Below are 21,455 nucleotides of genomic sequence, written 5' to 3' on the forward strand. Positions count from 1 at the left end.
AGATTTCACAATCCCTTGATTAGCATTTTGGCTCCAGATGCAAATAGATCTATATTGTGCCATGGACAATACACAATGCCCAGACAGGGTAATAAGCATTTATTACATCCTGTCCAGAAGGAATCAGTCTGAGTCACATCATCTCCTGGTTACCTGCCTTAAGGCCTAGGCTTTGTGACTATAACTTCTATTATAGATACATAGCTCCTTAAATATTAACTTGTACATACATTTCAAAATGATTATGATGATCAGTGGACTACTGGCTCTCAGTAGAGTCCTCACCTATCACCCTTTGGTGAATTATTATGTGCATACCTGATGCAGGGGATCCATGTAAAACTCTGTGCATCTCCTGTGTCCTCTGCCAACTGGCATCAGGAGGTCCCTGGGTAACACTCTCCTGTGTCTTCGATGTAAAGTGTTACTCCCTTCTCTTTTTTCCTCTATTTCTATGGAATAAGTTGTAACCATCAGTTTTAATGTTCCAGTCACATGAACCATCCCACAAGTTCTAGTAATACCAACCATATCATACTTCTTCTCATACATGAGCATCTCCAACTCCTCTTGTTTATAACTTAGGCTCCTAGCATCAGAATATAGATGATTAAAAATGTGTCCCTTACCTTTACCCTTTGTGCTTGGATTTGTCATATGCATGACACCATGTGGCTGGTTTACATATTTGGGTGTTGGCACCACGATTGCTCCATTAACACCCTCTGCCTTTCTGGTTAGTTTAAAGCCCTCCCAGATACCCTCATTGGTGTATCACCCAGGAGATCGGTGCCCCAGTATCCCACAAAACCTTCTCCCCTACACCACTTACTTAACCAACTGTTCACCTCTGATTTCTTCTTTCTTCTCTCACTTGAGGCATAGGAAGGATTCCCAGAAGATAGTCTGGATATTCCTCTCCTTCAGCTCCCTTTCTAGATCCCTGAAGTCTCTCAAATAGTGCCAGGTGTAGTGTCATTGGTGCCAATGTGGATCACCACCTAAAGCAGAAGTGGGCAAACTACGGCCCGCGAGCCACATCTGGCCCATGGGACCCTTCTGCCCGGCCCCTGAGCTCCTGGCTCGGGAGGCTCACCCCCGGCCCCTCCCCCCTCAGCCTCAGCTCATTGGGCTGCTGGCGCAATGCTCTGGGCGGCGGGGCTGCGAGCTCCTGGGGCAGCGCAGCTGCAGAGCCCGGCCTGACCCGGTGCTCTGTGCTGCGCGGCGGCGTGGCTGGCTCCAGCTGGGCCGTGCGGCGGTAGCACCGCCAGCCACCGGTGCTCCAGGCAGCGCGGTCAGGGGGCAGGGAGCGAGGGGTTGGATGGAGGGCAGGGGTGTTCGGGGTGGTGGTCGGGGGCAGGGGTGTGGATAGGGGTTGGGGCAGTCAGAGGGCGGGGAATGGGCGCAGCGGTCCTGGGGGAGCAGTCAGGAAGGAGAGAGGGGGTTAGATGGGGCGGCGGGGGGCAGTCAGGAGCAGGGGTTCCAGGGGCAATAAGGGGGCAGGGAGAAGGGGTGGTTTGATGGGGCAGGGGTCCTGGGGGGACAGTCAGGAATGAGAGGAGGGGTTGGATGGGGGCGGCGGGGGGCAGTCAGGGGCAGGGGTTCCGGGGGCAATAAGGGGGCAGGGAGAAGGGGTGCTTTGATGGGGCAGGGGTCCTGGGGGGACAGTCAGGAATGAGAGGAGGGGTTGGATGGGGGCGGCGGGGGGCAGTCAGGGGCAGGGGTTCCGGGGGCGGTCAGAAGACAGGGGTCCCCGGGGGGCCGTCAGGGAACAGGGGGGGTTGGATGGGGCAGGAGTCTGAAATAAATGTAGTACAAAAATACAAGTAATAAAATATGATGGTTTTCAGTCAAAGGTTCAAGAAAAATATGGGAGAGGTAAAATCATCCAAATTCATACTAATTCTATAAAAAGCTATCATTGTTATTCAGCTGCTGGTAAACGCCTGACATAAACCTCCTTACATTTGATTCAGTTGCTAAGCATTCTTCACAGCACAAAAGCATAGGCACTAAGATCAGATAGTTTTATTTAATTTTTGATTACATGTTTAAAACTTTTTTGTAGATAAACACTTGGAGGGGGAAAATATGAGGTGCTGATAAGATTAAAATGAAATTGCAGGGGTGGAAACTAAATCCTACATATGAACTAGTCTGGTGCTATGCAGTTCAGCCAGCAGAACAGAAAGGAAAAGTATAAGGAATTGTACAAACTCTCCTGTAAGACAGCGATAACTGTATCTCTCATTGCCCCATCACAGGCTGCAGATTTAATCTAATTACTCATGAAGTTTATCTGCTGTTTCTTGAGACAAAATTAAGGCTCATTTCAGCAGAAATTAGGCTTCATGAACATTAAACCCTGTAAAGGCTGACCTTAGTTCAGAAGAAACTTTTTAACATTTTGGGCCTGATATGTAGCCTCTACTCAGGGAAAACTCCAACTGATTTAAATGGGAATTGTGGGTGCTCAGCACCTCTGAAAATCAGGACACTTTTTTCGAGTGTCTAAATTTAGACACTCAAGTTAAAAAATTGCAGTGTTCACTTTAATATATTTATATGCAAGATACATTTGGTGAACGACATCTAGGCTCAAATAAAACATAAAAGAATATAGGCTAAATCTAGCTACTGTTAGGAGATTTTTTGCTCCCTCAGAGTTTGACCAGCTGGAGCATTACTTCAGCATTATGAAGTAAAAAGAAAACGAGTACTTGTGGCACCTTAGAGACTAACCAATTTATTTGAGCATGAGCTTTCGTGAGCTACAGCTCACTTCATCGGATGCTGTAGCTCACGAAAGCTCATGCTCAAATAAATTGGTTAGTCTCTAAGGTGCCACAAGTACTCTTTTTCTTTTTGCGAATACAGACTAACACGGCTGTTACTCTGAAACCTGTCATTATGAAGTAAGGGTCTCAACCATGCCTCTGTATGCTTGCAAGCAATTGCATGTGCAATTAACTGTGGGCATAACGTATGGGATTTACACAACTACCTTATCTGTGAGCAGAACCGGATCACAAATGGCAGACTTTGTGCTTACAGTTATTTGTGGGCTTAAAACTGTGGGTGCAAAATGGGGAAGTCTGGTTTTCAAAATTTCGTTTGGAAAATGTTTTATCTCTAAGATATGGTTTTGGGTGGTCCTCTTGCATCAGATTGCTAAGGAGGGCAAAAGATTTGTGAACGTGAGCTGTCCTCTTGGTGGTCTTTGGTATAGACCTGTAGCATTGGGAAAATGACTTCTGGACTCCAGCTGGACAGGCAGAGGAGAAAGCTAAGGTCCACAGTTTCCCGTATTTTATGTAGTATGGAAAGCATGGGTGCCAGAAGAACTGCAAAAGTGTGAGGCAAAGTGCCCTTCACCAGCCTAACCTTCCCCTCCTCTCACCAACCTGACCCTCCTGGACTCCCTCCCTTCTCCCCCGACTCCTGAGTTTACTCTCCCTGCTGGTGAGCTCTCAGGTAATGGGTCCGTCCCACTTCCTGGATCTGCCCAGTCCCCGATAGGAGCTGCTGCTGAGTTTTTGACAGCTGGCATGCTGTTGGCATGCAGCATGATGCAGAGTGGGACCTGGGTGCTGGCAAATTGGTGAGGCAATTTGTTTAAATGGTGAAGTAACTAACCACTTGAAAGTTTCGGCTGACTTTGCTTGGGAAGGTTGACTTTTCCTTCAGGGATGAGGCAGATAAATCCTTTGCCCTCTGACTAATTTTTGGATATTATAAGCACATTACACCTATTAGGGGTCAGGAAGGGATTCTCTCCTCCCCCTTGTTTCTTTTTTCTTTTCATCCCTCTGAAGCCTCAGAGATGGTCACAGCTGGAGATGGGACACTGGACAGAGTTGGCCAGTGCTCTTAGGTGCTTGGCTGGCTGGTTCTTGCTCACGTGCTCAGGATCTAACTGATTGCCATATGTGGGGTCAGGAAGGAATTTTCCCCTAGGTCTGATTAATAGATTCATACATTTTAAGGCAGAAGACATCATTATGATTATCTAGTCCAGGGGTCAGCAACCTATGGCATGCATGCCAAAGATGGCACACGAGCCAATTTTTAATGGCACGCTGCGGCCCACCAGGTCCCAGCCGCGAGCCCCGCTCAGCCTGCTGCCGAACCCAGGTTGGGACCCCGGCAGACAGTAGCATGCCATTAAAAATCCTGCCCCCTTCCTCCCCTCTCCTGGGGGCAGGGTGAAGAAGCTTGGTCCTGCCGGCGGCTGCTGCAGGGCAGGCAAGGTCCCCCCTCCTCCGCCTCGTCCCCCAGCGTGCTGGGTTCCTGCCCTTCCTCTCCCTTCCTGCCGTTGATCAGCTGATGGCCCTTGCGGAGGAGGGGGAGAAGCTCACTGCTCTGGGGAGGAGGCGGAGAAGAGGTGGGGATGGGGCCTTGGGGAAGTGGGGTGGAATCAGGGTATATCCCCTCCAGCCCCTTGCCGTAAGCCGCTCTGGACAGGGGGCTGGAAGCACCCCCATGACCCTAGCCCACTCCCCCAGCCCTCTGCCCTGACCCCTGCACCCCCCTCACATACCCAGCCCCCCCATACCCTGTGCCCTGACTCTTTCACCCCCACATTCTCACCCCCACCCTGAGCACCAACGGGAGCTCCTGCACCTGCCCGCCACATTCCCACCTGCCCCCCTCGCACCAAATGGGAGCTGCCCAGGTAAGTGTTCCACACCCAAACCTCCTGCCCCAACCCTGAGCCCCCTCCCTCATTCTAGCTCCCGGGTAGACCCTACACCCCAACCCCCAGCCTGCTCCTTCACCCCCAGCCCTGTGCTCAGCGCACTCCCACCCTCAGCTCAGTGCAGAGAGAGAGAGGAAGAGAATGGGCTAGAACCAGGGAGATGGTAGGTACCCACTCTATGTGGGCAGAGCCGGGATCCCAGACTGGCAGCAGGCTGAGCGGGGCTGGCAGCTGGGACCCTCCCGGCGGATGGAACCTCAAACCAGCAGTGGGTTGAATGGCAGTGGCTGAGCCGCTCAGCCCACTGCCGGTCTGGGGTTCTGGCTACCAGCCCCTTGCCAGCTGGGGTCCTGGCCGCAGGCCTCACTCAGCCTGCTGCTGGCCTAGGTGAACGGAACCCCAGGCTGGCAGTGGGCTGAGCGGGCCGGAGGCGTAAGATCAGCATTTTAATTTAATTTTAAATGAAGCTTCTTAAACATTTTGAAAACCTTGTTTACTTTACATATGACAATAGTTTAGTTATATAATATGTAGACTTATAGAGAGAGACCTTCTAAAAAAACGTTAAAATGTATTACTGGCACGCGAAACCTTAAATTAAAGTGAATAAATGAAGACTCAGCACACTGCTTCTGAAAGGTTGCCGACCCCTGATCTAGTCTGTCCTCCTGTTTACTACAGGCCTCAGAACTGCCCCAAAATAATTCTGAGAGCATGTCGTTTAGAGGAGCATCCGTTCTTGAGTAAAAAAAAACTGTCAGTGGTGGAGAATCCACCACAACCCTTGGTACATGATTCCAGTGGTTAATTACTCTTGCCATTAAAAATTTACACCTTATTTCCTGTCTGAATTTGTCTAGTTCCAACTTCCATCGCTTGGATGTGTTATGCCTTTCTCTGTTAGGCAGTTGAGCCCATTATTAAATATTTGTTCCCCATGTAGGTACTTATGGCTGTCATCAAGTCACCCCTTAATCTTCTCTTTGTTAAGCTAAATAGACCGAGCGCTTTGACGCTATCACCATAAGGCCTGTTTTCTAATCATTTAATCATTCTTGTGGCTCTTTTTTGAACCCTCTCCAATTTATCAACATCCTTCTTGAATTGTGGGCATTAATACTGGACACAATATTACTCCTAAGCGAATTCTTTGCCAAAAAGTTAAAAATTATGTGCACAACATTTTAAAATTCTGCAAGTTTTATTTGTCAGTAAATAAATGTGGCTCCAGCATGGCAGCACAGGCCACTGGCTGCACTGAGGTGGGAGATCACCACCTCCCCCAGTACAAGGACTCAGCAGTGAGGCTGCACCTGACCCTGACACAGTGCAAGGGCTGGGCCTGCCCCAGAAGCACCCTAGGGTCATGCCCCCCTGTGCCAGGTGTGGCTGGGCAGGCTCAGCCCAGCAGGATCCAAGTGTGGAGAGGCTTAGTGTGGGGGGATCCAGGTGTGGGGTGAGAGGTTTCTGTGTGGGGCAGTCTGGGTGTGGGCGGCTCAATGGGTGATCTGGCTGCACAGGGGCTCATTGGGGGGGTTCCGGGTGCAGGGACAATGGGACTCTGCAGAAGGTTCAGGTGACCGTGGTTGGGTTCAGCGGGGGTGGGGTCTGAGTGTGGGGAGATGGGGCTTGGCGGGGGATGGGGACTCAGTGTGGGGGGGTCTGGGTGTTGGGGTCCAGGTGCAGCTGGTTGGGGCTTAGTGGGGTGAGGGCCTTGTCAGAGGGGTGCAGGTGTAGCGGGGGGTACGGCTTGTCAGGGTGAGAGTTTGATGGGCCTGCTTAATGGGGGAGCCCCAGCTGCTGCCAAGGGGACAAGCATGTTAGGCTCCCACTTCCCCCCCACGATTCCCCTATTCCCTTTTCTTCTCCCTCCCCCTCCCTTCACTCCCACATTGCCCTCTCCCGGCCCTGTTCCACTCCTTCCTTCTCCTTAGCCCCCTTCCCTCATTTCCCACCGTTACCCAGCCCCGCTGCGGGCACTCATTGTTCCACAGAAAACAGGAAGGCTCCCAGCACACAGACGGGGAGCACGACTGGCGCCAGGAGGCTGCATGCAGAGTCAGCGGAGCCCGAGATGCAGCCTCCGAGCTGGGCAGCTCTGCGTTTGCAGAAATGTAACCCCGTGTGCTCCCCCGCCCATGCCTCAGCTCTGTCTGGGGGGCTGACCCCCCGCAAAAAACTGCACACATGATCGCCCCCCCCTTCCCCCAAGCGCAGCTTCCCTGCCGTTTTCTGCAGGGAAAAGCAGGAAATCTACAGGGGGAGGGTGTTTTCTGCGGGTGCACAGTCCCGCAGAATCCCCCGAAGAGTAACAATATTCCAGCAGTGGGTGCACAAGTGTCAAATACAGATGTAAAGTAACCTCTCTCCTCTTACTCGAGATTCCCCTGTTTATGCATCCCAGGATCGCATTAGCTCTTTTGGCCACAGCATCACACTGGGAGCTCATGTTCAGCTGATTATCCAGTGGTCTTGGGGTGGTTTCATCTTCCTTTGCAGCATGTGGTCCAAGTTGCCTGCCAGGTTCACCTGGGTACCTCTCAATCAATTTCCTGCCCTTGCAGGGGCCTTGGGCATCGGTGCACCTCAGTCTCTCCTATTCTTTGCCTGTGGCACGCAATAGTCTCCAGAGGGCTATACCTTGATCTAATTTCAGTTGTTGGGTTCAGTGTGTGAGTGGTAGGTGGTTTTGGTGGCCTGTGATATATTGGAGGACAGACTAGACAATTTGGTGGTCCCTTCTGATTTTAATTCTATGACTATTGCATCAACATTTCAAGAAACCATAGTTACTTTTATTGCTAGTCAAAATAGAGCCTTCAGCATTAGTCAACACAGATCATCCAAAATGGTGGTCAAGATGAGTCTTGTGGTGTGTGTTGTATGAGGTGGCCTTGTGCATTCTCCCCCAGAAACTTTTGTACAAATGGCTCAGGATGCTTTGCTACTTACTTGCACTGTTTATCACTTGGTCTTCTAAATGCTCAGTGTTTAAAACATTGTACTGTAAAATCACTTCTGGATTCTGCACTGTATGTATGGCTTAGCACAAGCAGCTCAGATTATACATTTGGAATTTTTTAGTCCACAAACTGACTTGGAAAAGTTCCTGAAAGTTTCAAAATGTTGGTTTAATCTTGCAAATGCTGGTCTTGTGGGAACTGTGGGCTTCTGAAAAAGAAAACCCTTTAGAGTTATTTTGTGGCAGATTCCAAACAGTACATAGGATAGAAGTACAGTACTTTTCTATGTGATAGACAATACTTGAATGATTTTCTTATAAAACTGTTCTTGCACAGCTCTTTCACATTTTGGTTTTATATCAATGTGTACATAGCACACTTTATATACACACTTACACGTATCTGAGAGAGAGGATAGTCATAAAACAAGCAGTGGGATTCCACCTTAAAAGCTGAATTTCTAATTTTTCTGAGTTGCTGTCTTCACACGCTTAGTGAATGTGTGCGCTTGTGTTCTCAGTCAGGCTTTGTTACTTCTGCTGCTAACTTGTTGAAAAACTGGAATAATATTCCAGGATCTCTTCCTCTGTTTGTCTACATTAGCACAGCTTTCCATTTTCTTGCTTTCAGAACAGTTTGGAATGTCTGCCAGGATATTGTGGGTTATTACCTCAGCACTGAAATATCCTTCATCAAGAAACTTACTAAGCATACAAAGCAGTAGAGACAGAGAAAGGAACAGAAGCTTTGTATCTACATGTGTCTAATAGCTACAAATGTAATAATTTTAAGTAGTCTGGGTACTCATATACAATATATATTTTGAGGTTGGATCCTTTGGCCAGATCAACCATTATTATTTCAGAAAGCAAATTTCTACTTGAGTTTTTATTTTTGTTTAAAGTGACCTTTAACTTTCAAATCTTTTATTTATAGTTTCACTGGAGGTTCTCCAAAGAAGAGATGCACAACAAACAAATGAAGAAATCAATCAAGGCTAAACTAAGTTCGAGGGAGAAACAAACAGCAGAAGAAAAACCAGAGTGTGAAGTTATAGAGAACACAAGAAATTTAGAAGCACAATTGTCAACAATTGAAAATGTTGGGAACTGCAAACCAGTCTTCAATGACCAGCTGGATAGCGTCTCAGACAAGGCATCTGAGATACGAGAGGACAAAGACACATCGATCCATGGCAATGAGGAATCAGAAGAAAAATGGCATCCAAGTCATGATACTGATCAAAAAGAAGTGGAAGTGTGCTTGAGTCACAATGATGCATTGGACAACTGTGAGAACCAGATCATGCATGAAGGAAGCTGTGTTCTAATAACTGACAGTCGGGATGGGGACAATGGGGCTGGAGCCATGGATGCTTCCTGCAATTAATCACCTGCATCTCGAGATTATTGAAAGAGTTGCAGATCTTTTGCCAAACTAAAGGACAAGTTTTGCTAATCATCCTCACTAGCTTCATTGCTTAATACAACTTTTAATTTGGCTTTGTACCTGCCCTATACAATTTTATTCTCTCCAATTAACATACACAGGCATCTTAAAGTTCCAACTAACTGTAGGGCCCGCTTTTGTTCCCACATAAGTTAATGGCAAAATTTCCATTGACTTTACTGAGAATGGGACTGGCTCTACTGCCCTTAGTTTCTAAAGGTACAGATGAAATGTATTGTGATTACCAAGCTGGGAATGAAAACATGGTCAGGCTTGTTCTGTGACTCAAAAAAACCCACTGACATTTAAACTGCTCTGTGCTGTTTTAACAAAAACAGGTTTGTATTCAGTATTTCATATTAGTTTAGGAGAAGCATTTTTAGTCAATTTCCTTATGTAATAATTTTATCAAAGTATCATTGCTGAAACAGTTATTGCACCCTGCCCTGTTGTGTTGTCAAGAAAATGGTATTGAGGCTTACAGAGGCTGGAACTGGGAAGTTTGATAAAGTGGCTGTAGCTGTATTTATCTTCAATAACGTATCTACTCACTGCTATTCTCTTGAATTTAGTTTACTCTTGCAGATATATAAAGCAATAAACAGACCACAAATATTGTAGGTACATAACGGGAACCTGATGGGGAAACAAACCTCTTGATGAATGCGTGTTGTGTGTTAAGCAGATGGCTCTAACATAATGCCTAAGATTCCCTATTCTCTCATTTTGGTGTTCTGGATTTTTAGGTTGCTAATCAGCCCTTTGGCAATGCTTGCTGGGGTTTCAAGAAATAGAAAAGAAAATGAAAACGGCACGTAAAATGTAACTCATTAATTGTACATATTCACTAACAGTGGATACGCTCACCATCTGCTAGCACTGCTATTATGTGACTTTTCATCGTTTATCAACTGGAGTAGTGTGTGTCAGATGAAAGATGGGGTTTTTTTTAAATCAAATAGCTACCAGGCAAATGTCAGTGAAAGCTACCAAATGACCCTCAAGAATACAACCTGATGACTAAACCTTTCTTTTACAACAGGTAACCATGTTTTTCAGCTGACATACAAACTTTATGATGTAAAATGGTCAACATTTTCATGTTTGAAGGTATATTAAAATCTTTACAGTAAAATGTACATGTAACAGTTTTTTTAGATCATATTTGAATATACTCTTAAACAGTTTTAGTCAGCTTAAAAATGTAACATGTAGTAGCTTTTCTTTTCTTAATAAGCAAAGAGTCCCAGTTTATAATTAGTTAGGCAGTCCTGCGTGGTGTTTTTAAAAAATACCTTCTGTTTTTCATTTTCTGTAAACAAAGTAATTCCATAAACAATAAAGTTTCTTGACACCTTAAATGACTGCTTCTTTGAGCAGCTAGTCCTGGAACCCACAGGAGGAGAGACAATTCTTGATTTAATCTGAAGTGGAGCACAGGATCTGGTCAACAGGATATAGCTGAATATAGATGAACCACTTGGTAATAGTGTCCATAACATAATAAAATTTAACATCCCTTTGGGGTTGGGGGACACCAAAGCAGCCCACCATGGTAGCGTTTAGTTTCAGAAAGGGGAACTACACAGAAATGAGGAAGTTCGTTAAACAGAAATTAAAAGGTACAGTGCCAAAAGTGAAATCCCTACAAGCTGCATGGAAACTTTTTAAAGACACCATAATGGAAGCTTGATTTAAATGTATACCCCAAATTAAAAACCATAGTAAGAGGACCAAAAAAGTGCCACCATGGCTAAACATCAAAGTAAAAGCAGCAGTGAGAGGGGGAAAAGGCATCCTTTAAAAAGTGGGAGTTAAATCCTACTGAGGAAAATAGAAAGGAGCATAAACTCTGGCAAGTGAAGTGTAAAAATATAATTAGGAAGGCCAAAAAATAATTTGAAGAACAGCTAGCCAAAGACTCAAAAAATAATGGCAAAACATTTTTAAGTACATCAGAAGCAGGAAGCCCACTAAACAACCAGTGGGGCCACTGGACAATCGAGAAGCTAAACGAGCACTCAAGGAAAATAAAGCCATTACAGAGTAACTAAATGAATTCTTTGCATCCATCTTCACAGCTGAAGATGTGAGGGGGATTCCCAAACCTGAATCATTCTTTTTGGGTGGCAAATCTGAGGAACTGTCTCAGATTGAGGTGTCATTAGAGGAGGGTTTGGAACAAATTGATAAACTAAACAGCAATAAGTCACCAGGAGCAGATGATATTCACCCAAGAGTTCGGAAGGTACTCACATGTGAAATTGCAAAACTAACAACTGTGATCTGTAACCTATCATTTAAATCAGCTTCTGTACCAGATGACTAGCTAATGTGATGCCAATTTTTAAAAGCTCCAAAGGTGATCCCAGCAATTACAGGTCAGTAAGCCTAACTTCAGTACCAGGCAAATTGGTTGAAACTATAGGAAAGAACAGAATTAACAGACACATAGATGAACACAGTTTGTTGGGGAAGAGTCAACATGGTTTTAGTAAAGTAAATCATGCTTCCCCAATCTACTAGAATTCTCTGAGGGAGTCAACAAGCATGTGGATAAGGGTGATTCAGTGGATACAGTGTACTTAGATTTTCAGAAAGACTTTGACAAGGTCTCTCACCAAAGGCTCTTAAGTAAAGTAAACTGTCATAGGATAAGAGGGAAGGTTCTCTCATGGATTACTAACTGGTTAAAAAATAGGAAATGAAGGATAGAAATAAATGGTCAGTTTTCAGAATGGAGAGAGGTAAATAGTGGTATCCCCTAGGGGTCTGTACTGGGACCAATACTGTTCAACGTATTCATAAATAAGCTGGAAAAAGAGGTAAACAGTGAGGTTGCAAAATTTGCAGATGATACAAAACTACTCAAGATAGTTATGTCCAGAGCAGACTGTGAAGAGTTACAAAGGGATCTCACAAAACTCAGTGACTGGGCAACAAAATGGCAAATTAAATTCAGTGTTGATAATGCAAAGTAATGCGCACTGGAAAACATAATCCCAACTATACATATAAAATGATGGGGTCTAAATAAGCTCTTAGCACTCAAGAAAGAGATTTTGGAGTCATTGTGGCTAGTTCTCTACAAACATTCACTCAATATGCAGCGGCAGTGAAAAATGCTAACAGAATGTTGGGAATCATTAGGAAAAGGGATAAATAATAAGACAGAAAATATATCACTTCTATATAAATCTATGGTATGCCCACATCTTGAATACTGTGTGCAGATCTGGTTGCCTCATATCTCAAAAAAAGAAGAAGATATATTTGAATTGGAAAAGGTACAGAAAAGGGCAACAAATTAATTAGGGGTATGGAACACCTTCCATATGAGGAGAGATTAATAAAATAGGGACTTTTCATCTCGGAAAAGAGACAACTAAGGGGTATGATAGAAGTCTATAAAATCGTGACTGGTATGGAGAAAGTAAATAAGGAAGTGTTATTTCTCATAACACAAGAACTAAGGGTCACCAAATGAAATTAATAGGCAGTAAGTTTAAAACAAACAAAAGGAAGTATTTCTTCATGCAACACACAGTCAACCTGTGGAACTCTTTGCCAGAGGATGTTGTGAAGGCCAAGACTATAACAGGATTCAAAGAAGAACAAGCTAAGTCCATGGAGGATAGGTCCATCAATAGCTATTACCCCAGGATGGGCAGGGATGCAAAACCATGCTCTGAAGTGTCCCTGGCCTCTGTTTGCCAGATGCTAAGAATGGGCACCTGGCGATGGATCACTTGATGATAACCTGTTCTGTTCATTCCCTCTGAAGTACCTGGCATTGGCCACTGTTGGAGGACAGGATACTGGGCTAGATGGACCATTGGTCTGACACGGTATGACTGTTCTTATGTTCAATGTAATTTTTCCCATAGGCTGATTTGTGCCTGGTAATTCTCATTAGTCTTTCTTTGCACAGTATTTTGACTCAATAAAATGTTTTCTAAGTGCACACCATGCATGTTCAAGCTATTTTTTTAAACTACAGTCCACATCTAAAAGCAATAATGCAATTTGCCGAACACTGCAGGGAGAAAATAATCATACAACTTCAAATGCCCATGTAATTTGGATAATCACGGCTAGATTTAAATCACTCCATTTCATGCACAGAAAACGTTAGTATTTTTTCCCCATAGTAACGGAAGAGTATTTATTTTAATGGAATATTAAAAAAACAGGACTGTAAATAATTTTAGTACCCTATGGGACTTTACAGTGAGTTCATTCTGTACCCTGAGGCAAAGGTTTGTTCCCATACCCTAAACATTCCTTCATTTATCATCCGATGAAGTGAGCTGTAGCTCACGAAAGCTTATGCTCAAATAAATTTGTTAGTCTCTAAGGTGCCACAAGTACTCCTTTTCTTTGTGCTCTGGATAGTTAGCAAAATTTGTTTGCAGATTTTATTGGCACAGTATCTTTTCACTGAGTATAAAGCTGGTCCTTAAAATGCAAACTGTGTCTTATTAAGTTTCTCTGAATTAAAAAATTATGTCAACCAGCGTTCTAGGAAAATAGTTATGATATCATGGCCATGTATGTTAAATAGTGAATTTCCACTGGAAAACATTTGTTTGGTTGCACATTATGATGTACTTTGCTCTAATTGGATGCCAAACGTTTACAAAGCTAAAAGAAGAAACAAATGTGAGTGGGAGGCATCTTATTTTACACTCTTGCCATTAGCTTGGCCTAGAAATAAGCATGATCAGTCATGCTGGTGGGTGGTTTAAGCAATATTCCGTTAGCATTAATTGCTGATGTTACAAATCTGGTTAACTAGTTCACTGGCCCTTATTTGAAAGAAATAAGGAGAGGCTATTAAGGTTCAGATCCTCAAAGATATTTAGGCTCCTAACTTTCATTGATTTTAATGGAAGTTAGGAGCCTAAATATCCATAAGGATCTGAGTTTAAACCCTTGTACCAGATTAAAGGTGTGATTTAAAACTGATTTAATTAAACTCCTGTTTAATTTCAATTTAAACTAGGCTAATGTGGTCTATGTTAAATCAATTAGGAATCTGTTTAATCTAAACTGCAATAAACCACTTTGAAACCACAAAGTGTTTGTACCACTTTAACTATATTGGCTTAAAATTATACCTGCAGTTAAACTGATGCCACTTCCTCCATGTAGACAAGATTGAGGAGATATTGCCCCAGAAGGTACAATACATTTTTTTTCAATTGATGTACTTTTCAGTCACTTGCAGGTTCAGTGACGATTAGAAAAAACAGTTCTCTATTCTTTTATTGGGTTATAATTACTGAAAATTTAAAAATCCTTTCTCTGGGAGCATTTGACCTCTTCACACCCTAGCAGTTTGTGTGTACTATTTCCAAATCCTGAAATATTCAGAGGGCCAATTTTGGCAATGATTTCCACTCCAAGACACCTCATAGTCACAGATTTTTATTACTTACCAGTACCCAAGTGCAATGGTTGACATTTTCAAAGGCAAGTAGGGCTTTATCCACACACGTTCCACTGAAATGAACAGGACCTGTTTGGGTAAATCCCCTAGTTGACTTTGAAAACTCTCATTCACTGTCCCAAGGGTGGCTGTGATGGGGGTGGAGAAAGGGGGAGAGAGAGAGCAAGGTTCCAATGATAAGATCATGCAATTGTTTAATTTAGTCAGTGTTAGCTCTCCTTGCCATTCAGAGACTCGAAAGAGAGCAGGACAGAGGCAAAGCACGTGAAAGTGACTGCCCAGGTGCTGTGCTTGAAATCTGGACAATGGGAGCTGCTGGGCCAGAAAAAAGGAATTGCTAGGTGAGGAGTTTGACTGACATGCCTACACAACCAATCATACTCAGTCTAGCCTGCAAATGGCTGGGACTGCCCAGACACGGGTATCCAATCCAAACAAGCATGGTATTTGGGGCAAGATAAGGGAGTTGGCTTCCAGCTGCAGGGGATAAGGTCTCTCTGTTGCTTTGTGCATTGTAGGAAAGAGAGCTCCAGTTTGCTTCTCAGCCAGAGGAACATAACCAACTACAAGCACCCAGCTTTACAGCAGTGTCCCCCCTTCAGATAGTTCTCCCACAAACCAATTTGGTTCTAAGAGGCAGGGAGAGTAGCTAGTCCCCTTTCCTACCCCTCCCCGCACCATCCTCAAGCCAGATCTAGCTGGGACAGAGAATTACCTTGCTGTGGTCAACAGATTCTAGTACTCAGTGGGACAGGCCTGTCTGCTACCTGTTATGCCTATGTCTTGAACAAGAAGCCAAGGGAAGACCAAGTTTGAGCAACCCAGGGACTTGCTCCATGCCAGAGGGTGAGCTGTATGCCTTGTAGAGGGCTGACATCACAACAAAGAGCACTGATTGCACAGTGAGGAAAGGGCTTCCAGGTGAGTTAAATCCTGGTCTGTGTGTGCTTGGCACAGTGAAAGCTCAGCCAAAGGGTGTGCCAATACCACACCATGCCAGTGATGCGCAGGTCTGATGTGACTATTTTAGCATTAAATGTACCTTTATTAAACCAGCAAACTTTCTACAGCTTTTACCCACAGTTTAATTCATTTAGGTCCAGCCTGCTAATGGTGACATGAGTTTCATTTAAGTGGGGCTGACTACCAGTGCAAAAATTGTCAGCAGCAGCAGTGTACCTATACTGTTGACTGGAGTCAGTTACCATGTTCAGCACTTCCTCCATATGAGGAAAAAGTCTTCACAATTTAAGAGCTTTCTTTTATTTGTTCTAAAACTCCGTTAGCGAAGGCAGTGGATATCTGTGATGTACTAATGGTAACTAGCCATAAAACATTTTCTAGTTAATTAATGGAAGGCCTATAAGAGTATCTCATCACACCCACAATACTAAATGAGCTCATGGTGATTGATACCAAGGGAATTAGGAATACATTTAATTTAATAATAGTACCAACACAAGGTACCTTGAAAACCATTTTTTAAAAAGATATAAGAATTCATCAAAATTGTCAGGTTTCAGAGTAACAGCCGTGTTAGTCTGTCTTCGCAAAAAGGAGTACTTGTGGCACCTTAGAGACTAACCAATTTATTTGAGCATAAGCTTTCGTGAGCGACAGCTCACTTCATCGGATGAAGTGAGCTGTAGCTCATCAAAACTGTGTTTTTTTTTTTCAAGTGTCCCACGTTTTCTAGTAACAGCCCATCCCCGTTTACCACACAAAGCTTGAAGAACACTTTTCCAAAATGAAATGCTATGGTTCTTCAACACAATCAGCAGAATGATTGTTGTTTCTCTTTAAATTTGTGCCCTTTAAAGAGCAGAGGTTTCTTCGTGTTTCCTATCACTATAGGCTAAATAAACACTTTTGCTACTGGCCTGAATGGCTGTATGCTGCACGAATAATTCTTCCATTAAGATGGCTTCAGAGCAAATGAATTATAAATTACTATGTGGTTTGAAAATGCTGGTGTTTCACTATTAGACCATTAAGATGCAGAAGAAAGATGCCAAACTCTTCATAAGTAAACAATCACCACAGACAACTAGTTAGTGATGAGTCTTGTGATACAGCATGGCCAGAGGGCAGCAGGAGAGTGTTAGAAGGGAGCCTTATTCCCCGTAGAGGGAAGAAAGTTTGCTATATATTAATTAAAGCACCTGAAGCCAGTCACCTGATAAAACCCCCCTACTACAATCAGACAAGGGAAGGAGTTGAAGCAGAGTGGAGTGGTGTTGGAGCAGAGAGCAGTTTGGAGGGAAGCAGAGGAGAGTTCGGAGAAATGTTGCGGTGGGCTAAGAAGACCAAGACCCTAGGTAAAGGGACACCTGGTTTGTGCAAAGGGTGGGCAGGAAGCCCCACAAGCTGAAGGGCAGGGGAAAGAAGAAGCCCAGGGGAAGGAACTGCTAGTTCAAGCAGTTTACCATTATCCCTAAGGCCCCCTGGGCTGGGACCCAGAGTAGAGAGCGGGCCTGGGTCCCTCCCTCTCCACTCCCCTCCTCTAGGACACTAGTGGAGCAGTTTATACCCCCGTTCGAGGGCAAGAAATGGTGCCCTGAACCCTCCCCAAAAAGAGAAAGCGCAAGACCCATCAAAGTAGTGCTGGCAATTTGCCACAGGCTAAAGAACATAATTTAGTGTAGCAATTACATGGGGATTTTTGGACCACAAGAAAATTTTCCAGGTAGGTCAGAATTTGAACAGCCATGTTGTGTATGAATTTAAGATGTTCTGTGCTCAGGGTAATCAAAGGAAACCTGTGCGTTCGCCAACAGGCTAAAAGGTCACAAGGAAAGAAAACATGTATTATGAATCTGATTATTTTTTGAATTACATCTGTTAGTTCTGAGCCTATTAGTGCAGATGGTCATGTTACTGAAATTATTTTTGTAATACTTCAGCTGTATATAACCACTTACAATAAACAAGACATGTCCTTTTCCCTGTCTCAATCTGCATGTAACATGGGATGCCAGAGGTGCTGGGGAGGTGATAATTACAAAAGCAAAAGGATATGAAATGTCATTTGTTAAGTGGCCATCTTCGTTTAACTTTCTGTTTAATGTTTACGTTTGAGAGAGCAGGGTGTGAAAGGGATGATATTTGTGATACAAGGAGAATATGCCCTATTGATATAGTGTAAACCGGTTTAATAGCTTAAGAGTCAATGGGAATCCATGTTTAAAGACTGACTTTTAATTGGGAAATGGAAAGCATACTGGAAACTGGTTTCTGGCCTCTTCTGGAGGGCTCTAGCACGGCCAATGGCACAGAATCTCACTTTTCAGGAAGATGATGGCTTCCCTCCAAACTAAGCCTTGAAACGCTAGTTCTGATCTCTTTAACACAACAGATCCTGACATTTATTTATGTGGACAACTGCTTTGTTCCCTCTGCACTTCTGGTGTGAGCAAACCAGACACTTTTTCTTTAAAACAGCAATATCAGGCTGCCACACGGACCCTTTTGAACTTACATTTGCTGTCTGTGGGAATGCCGGCTGTCAAATGCAAACCACACACCTGACGCCTTCCCACAGCCCTGACCCATGGAAAGCAAATAGTTCTAATCCCTTCTCCCAGAGTGCTGGGAGGTGGTGTGGTTCATTTTTCCAGGGGCCCCACTGTTGTTAGGGGCAGTAGGAAACCCCCATTCGTGGGTGCTGTTAGATAGGGATGGTGCTGGCAGAAGTATAAAATAGTGCATCAGAGAACCATATTTGGCTCCAGGAAAAGCAATAGGAGCTACAGGAACCAGTTATTACAATGACAGGTGACAATATAAAACCTAATGCTCTATGGCAGCAACCTAAACCCAAAGAGCAACTACCGCACAGGAAATTGCTAAGGTTGCTAGATGGCCCCATATCAATACACTACCAGCTAGCTCTTTATTATTGTGTCGCATCCTTTGGAAATAAGATGATCCACGAGTAAACAGTAGTATCCTACTATTTCTCCTTACTGGTCCCTACAGCCTGCTAGTAATGGACTGGGAGAGAAATCAGTCACAGAAAGGAAATCAGTAACGAATTTTCCATCTGCCGTTCATGTGGAACGTTGCAACCACTTTGGCCAGGAGCTTGGGCTGAGGCCTGAAAGTAACCTGATCCTTATAAGGGGAACCTGCCATGAAGGCCTGAATCTCCTCTATCCCTAAAATTGATGTAATGGCTACTAAAAAGGCAATTTTCATCAATAAGAGGTAAAGGGAATAGGTTGCTAATAGCTGAAATTGAGGACTCCTCAATACTGTTACTATGATATTGAGGTTCAAGGGCGGGGGAGGCTTCTGCCTGGAGGAAAAACATGAATAGAGCCCTTAAAGAATCCGGACCTTTAGGATGAGAAAATATGTGGCACTGGGTAGGAGGGTAATGCACAGCTATTACCATTGAATGAACACTTCTGTCGCTTACAGAAAGTCCAGATTGCTTCAGAGATAGCAAATAGGCCAATAGTGCTGAAACTGGTGTGAAAGAAATAGATGCTGAGATGCTCACATAGAAAACTCTTCCACTTAGCTTTATAAGTCATTCCAGCTGAGGGTTTCCTGCTTTGCTGCACAATGTTCTGAACTTTAGGTGAACAGACTCTTTTGGGTGATATCATCCAGCCAAGCATCTAGGCAGTCAAATGTAAAAAGCTGGGTCTGGGTGTAGGGTCTGTCAGGCAGAGCACATAAAAGTGTTTCTCAACCAGGGATACATGTACCCCTGGGGGTATGCAGAGGTCTTCCAGGGGGTACATTAACTCTAAATCAGTGTTTCTCAACCTGGAGGTTGTGACCCCCAGGGAAGTTGCGGGATGAGTTTAGGGGTGTTGCAAGCGCAGGGCCGGTGTTAAGGGGTGGCAACTGCCTGGGACCCATGAAGCTAAGTTACATGCTTCAGCCCCAGGTGGCGGGGCTTGGGCTTGAGCCCTGCCTCAGACTCCTGAAAGAGGTACAGTAGTCTGGAAAGGTTGAGAACCACTGAGGCAACGTGTTGAGAGGTTCATCAGATCGAAATATGAGAACTGCTGGCCAGATGTCTCAATAATCAACCCTGCCTCTTGCATCAGTTTCCTCAAGTCCCTAAGTATCATGGAGATCGGGGAGCAGGAATACCTCAATCCCAGTATCCAGGGGATAAGAAAAGTGTCTGACCGTGAGCTTGGATTGGAGCTCCCCGCTCAAGCAGAACACTTGACATTTCTTGTTGTGGCAAATAAATAGGTCTAGAGCTCTGTTTGTGAAAGACTCCCTGTAGCACTGGGTTCTTGATCAACCACTCGGTGTTGTCTGAGACCTGTCTGGTGAAGTGATCTGCTAGCGAGTTCTGAGGGTCTGGCAGATGCAGGAGCAGTGGTGTGATCTGGTAGTAAATACACCAAGACCAGAGCCAACTGGGCTTCTGGCAGAGCAGAGAGAACCTGGTCCTTCCTGTCTCCTAACATAATGCGCTGTCTGTCAGCAGCAGGCTTGTGGCTATCTGGGATGGTGGTAGGAAGGCTTTGAATGCCAAGTGGATGGCACTAAGCTCTAAGTGGTTTATATGTAGCTGTGCTTCCCACGGAATTTGGAAGTAGGAAGCTTCCTAAATTTGTAGGTGAGCCACCAACTGTCAGGCTTGGTAGGGGTAGGTGTCTAAGTGAGCTTTAAGTTAGTCAATGAGAGTCACTATAATTTGGAATCGCTCCTGTTGGAAGGTAAGCTTACACTGCTCCTATGAACTCTATGCTTTAAGTAGCAGTAAGTGAGACTTCTTCTCAGTCTTTGAGGCCCAGAGTGAAAAAAGCTTTAAGATGATTTGAATCCTTCCGGGGTGATCTTCATCGGATCAGGAATCCTCTCTTCTGCATGGATGCTGAGAAAATCAGTAAGCTCATTATCAATCTTAGGAAAGAGAAAAGTCTTCAACAAACAAATCACATGCATGTTTAAGTATCTTAACAAATCATACTACAGTAGAGTTATGAACGCCTTGGGCCTGAACGGAGATTGGTCATAACTCTGACCAAAACATTGTGGTTGGTCTTTCAAAAGACCTGAACATTGACTTAGTACAGTTCTAAAACTTTACTATACAGAAGAAAAATGCTGCTTTCCCTTTAGTTTTTTTTTTTAGTAATTACATTTAACACAGTACTGTACTGTATTTGGCAGTACAGTATTTTTTTGTCTCTGCTGCTGCTTGATTCTTCTGGTTCCAAATGAGGTGTGTGGTTGACTGATCAGTTCATAACTCTGACATTCTACTGTGTTATGCAATTTATTTAGCACTTTGTTGGCCTCAAAACGTTTCACATAATTACAAACTATACTCATACCAGAGTATAATGATCATTTAACTTACCACCACCACAGTTGGCAGTGGCATACAGAAGTCCTTCTAAATGGGTTTTTCCCTTGTACAACAGAAAGTGAATGGGTAAATTAGCCCATTAAATAAAAGAAAGTTTAGGTAAGCAGAATGTAATTTAGAATTAGCCCAAGAAAAGGTGAGACTGCTCTAGTCTTTTGAATATAATTATAAGATCTTTAATACCTGGAAGTGGTCAAGAACTATTTTAAATCTCATTCGAAGAAGAGTTGTCTCAGGAAAACAGCACCCTTATCAGGCTGCAGTATCTAAATAGGACTCTAGGAATTGTGCCAATATTGGTATTGTCAATATCTGCAAAGCTGGGAGATGAGACCCTCACCAACTAGTGACCCAGTCTGGCCTTGCTCAGCTTACAAAATTAGGGTCTGAATTAATACATTACAGACTACATCTGGTCATTTTTACACATTTAGTTAATTGCAAGTTATAGTTGTAATGAAAATAGTATTTGAATGTTTAAAAAGTTGCCTAATTAACAAAAGTATTACACAAATCAATCAATAGCAAATGAGTGAAATACAAAAA

General features: G+C 44.0%; 1 protein-coding gene across 5 annotated transcripts in view; it reads left to right on the top strand.

Moving 5' to 3' along the window:
* The window catches only part of RFTN1 (raftlin, lipid raft linker 1), a 110,791-nt gene extending 100,336 nt beyond the window's left edge, over window positions 1-10,455 (top strand). For all 5 annotated transcript variants that reach the window (XM_077811298.1, XM_077811297.1, XM_077811299.1 and 2 more), the window contains one exon: window positions 8,599-10,455. In XM_077811298.1, coding sequence (XP_077667424.1) covers window positions 8,599-9,051 — 453 coding nt within the window. In that variant the 3' untranslated portion in view covers window positions 9,052-10,455. The remainder of the gene's footprint in view (window positions 1-8,598) is intronic.
* Window positions 10,456-21,455: the final 11,000 nt, after the last annotated feature.

The sequence above is a fragment of the Eretmochelys imbricata genome, chromosome 2 (genome assembly GCF_965152235.1).
Source record: "Eretmochelys imbricata isolate rEreImb1 chromosome 2, rEreImb1.hap1, whole genome shotgun sequence".
Classification (NCBI taxonomy): Eukaryota; Metazoa; Chordata; order Testudines; family Cheloniidae; genus Eretmochelys; species Eretmochelys imbricata.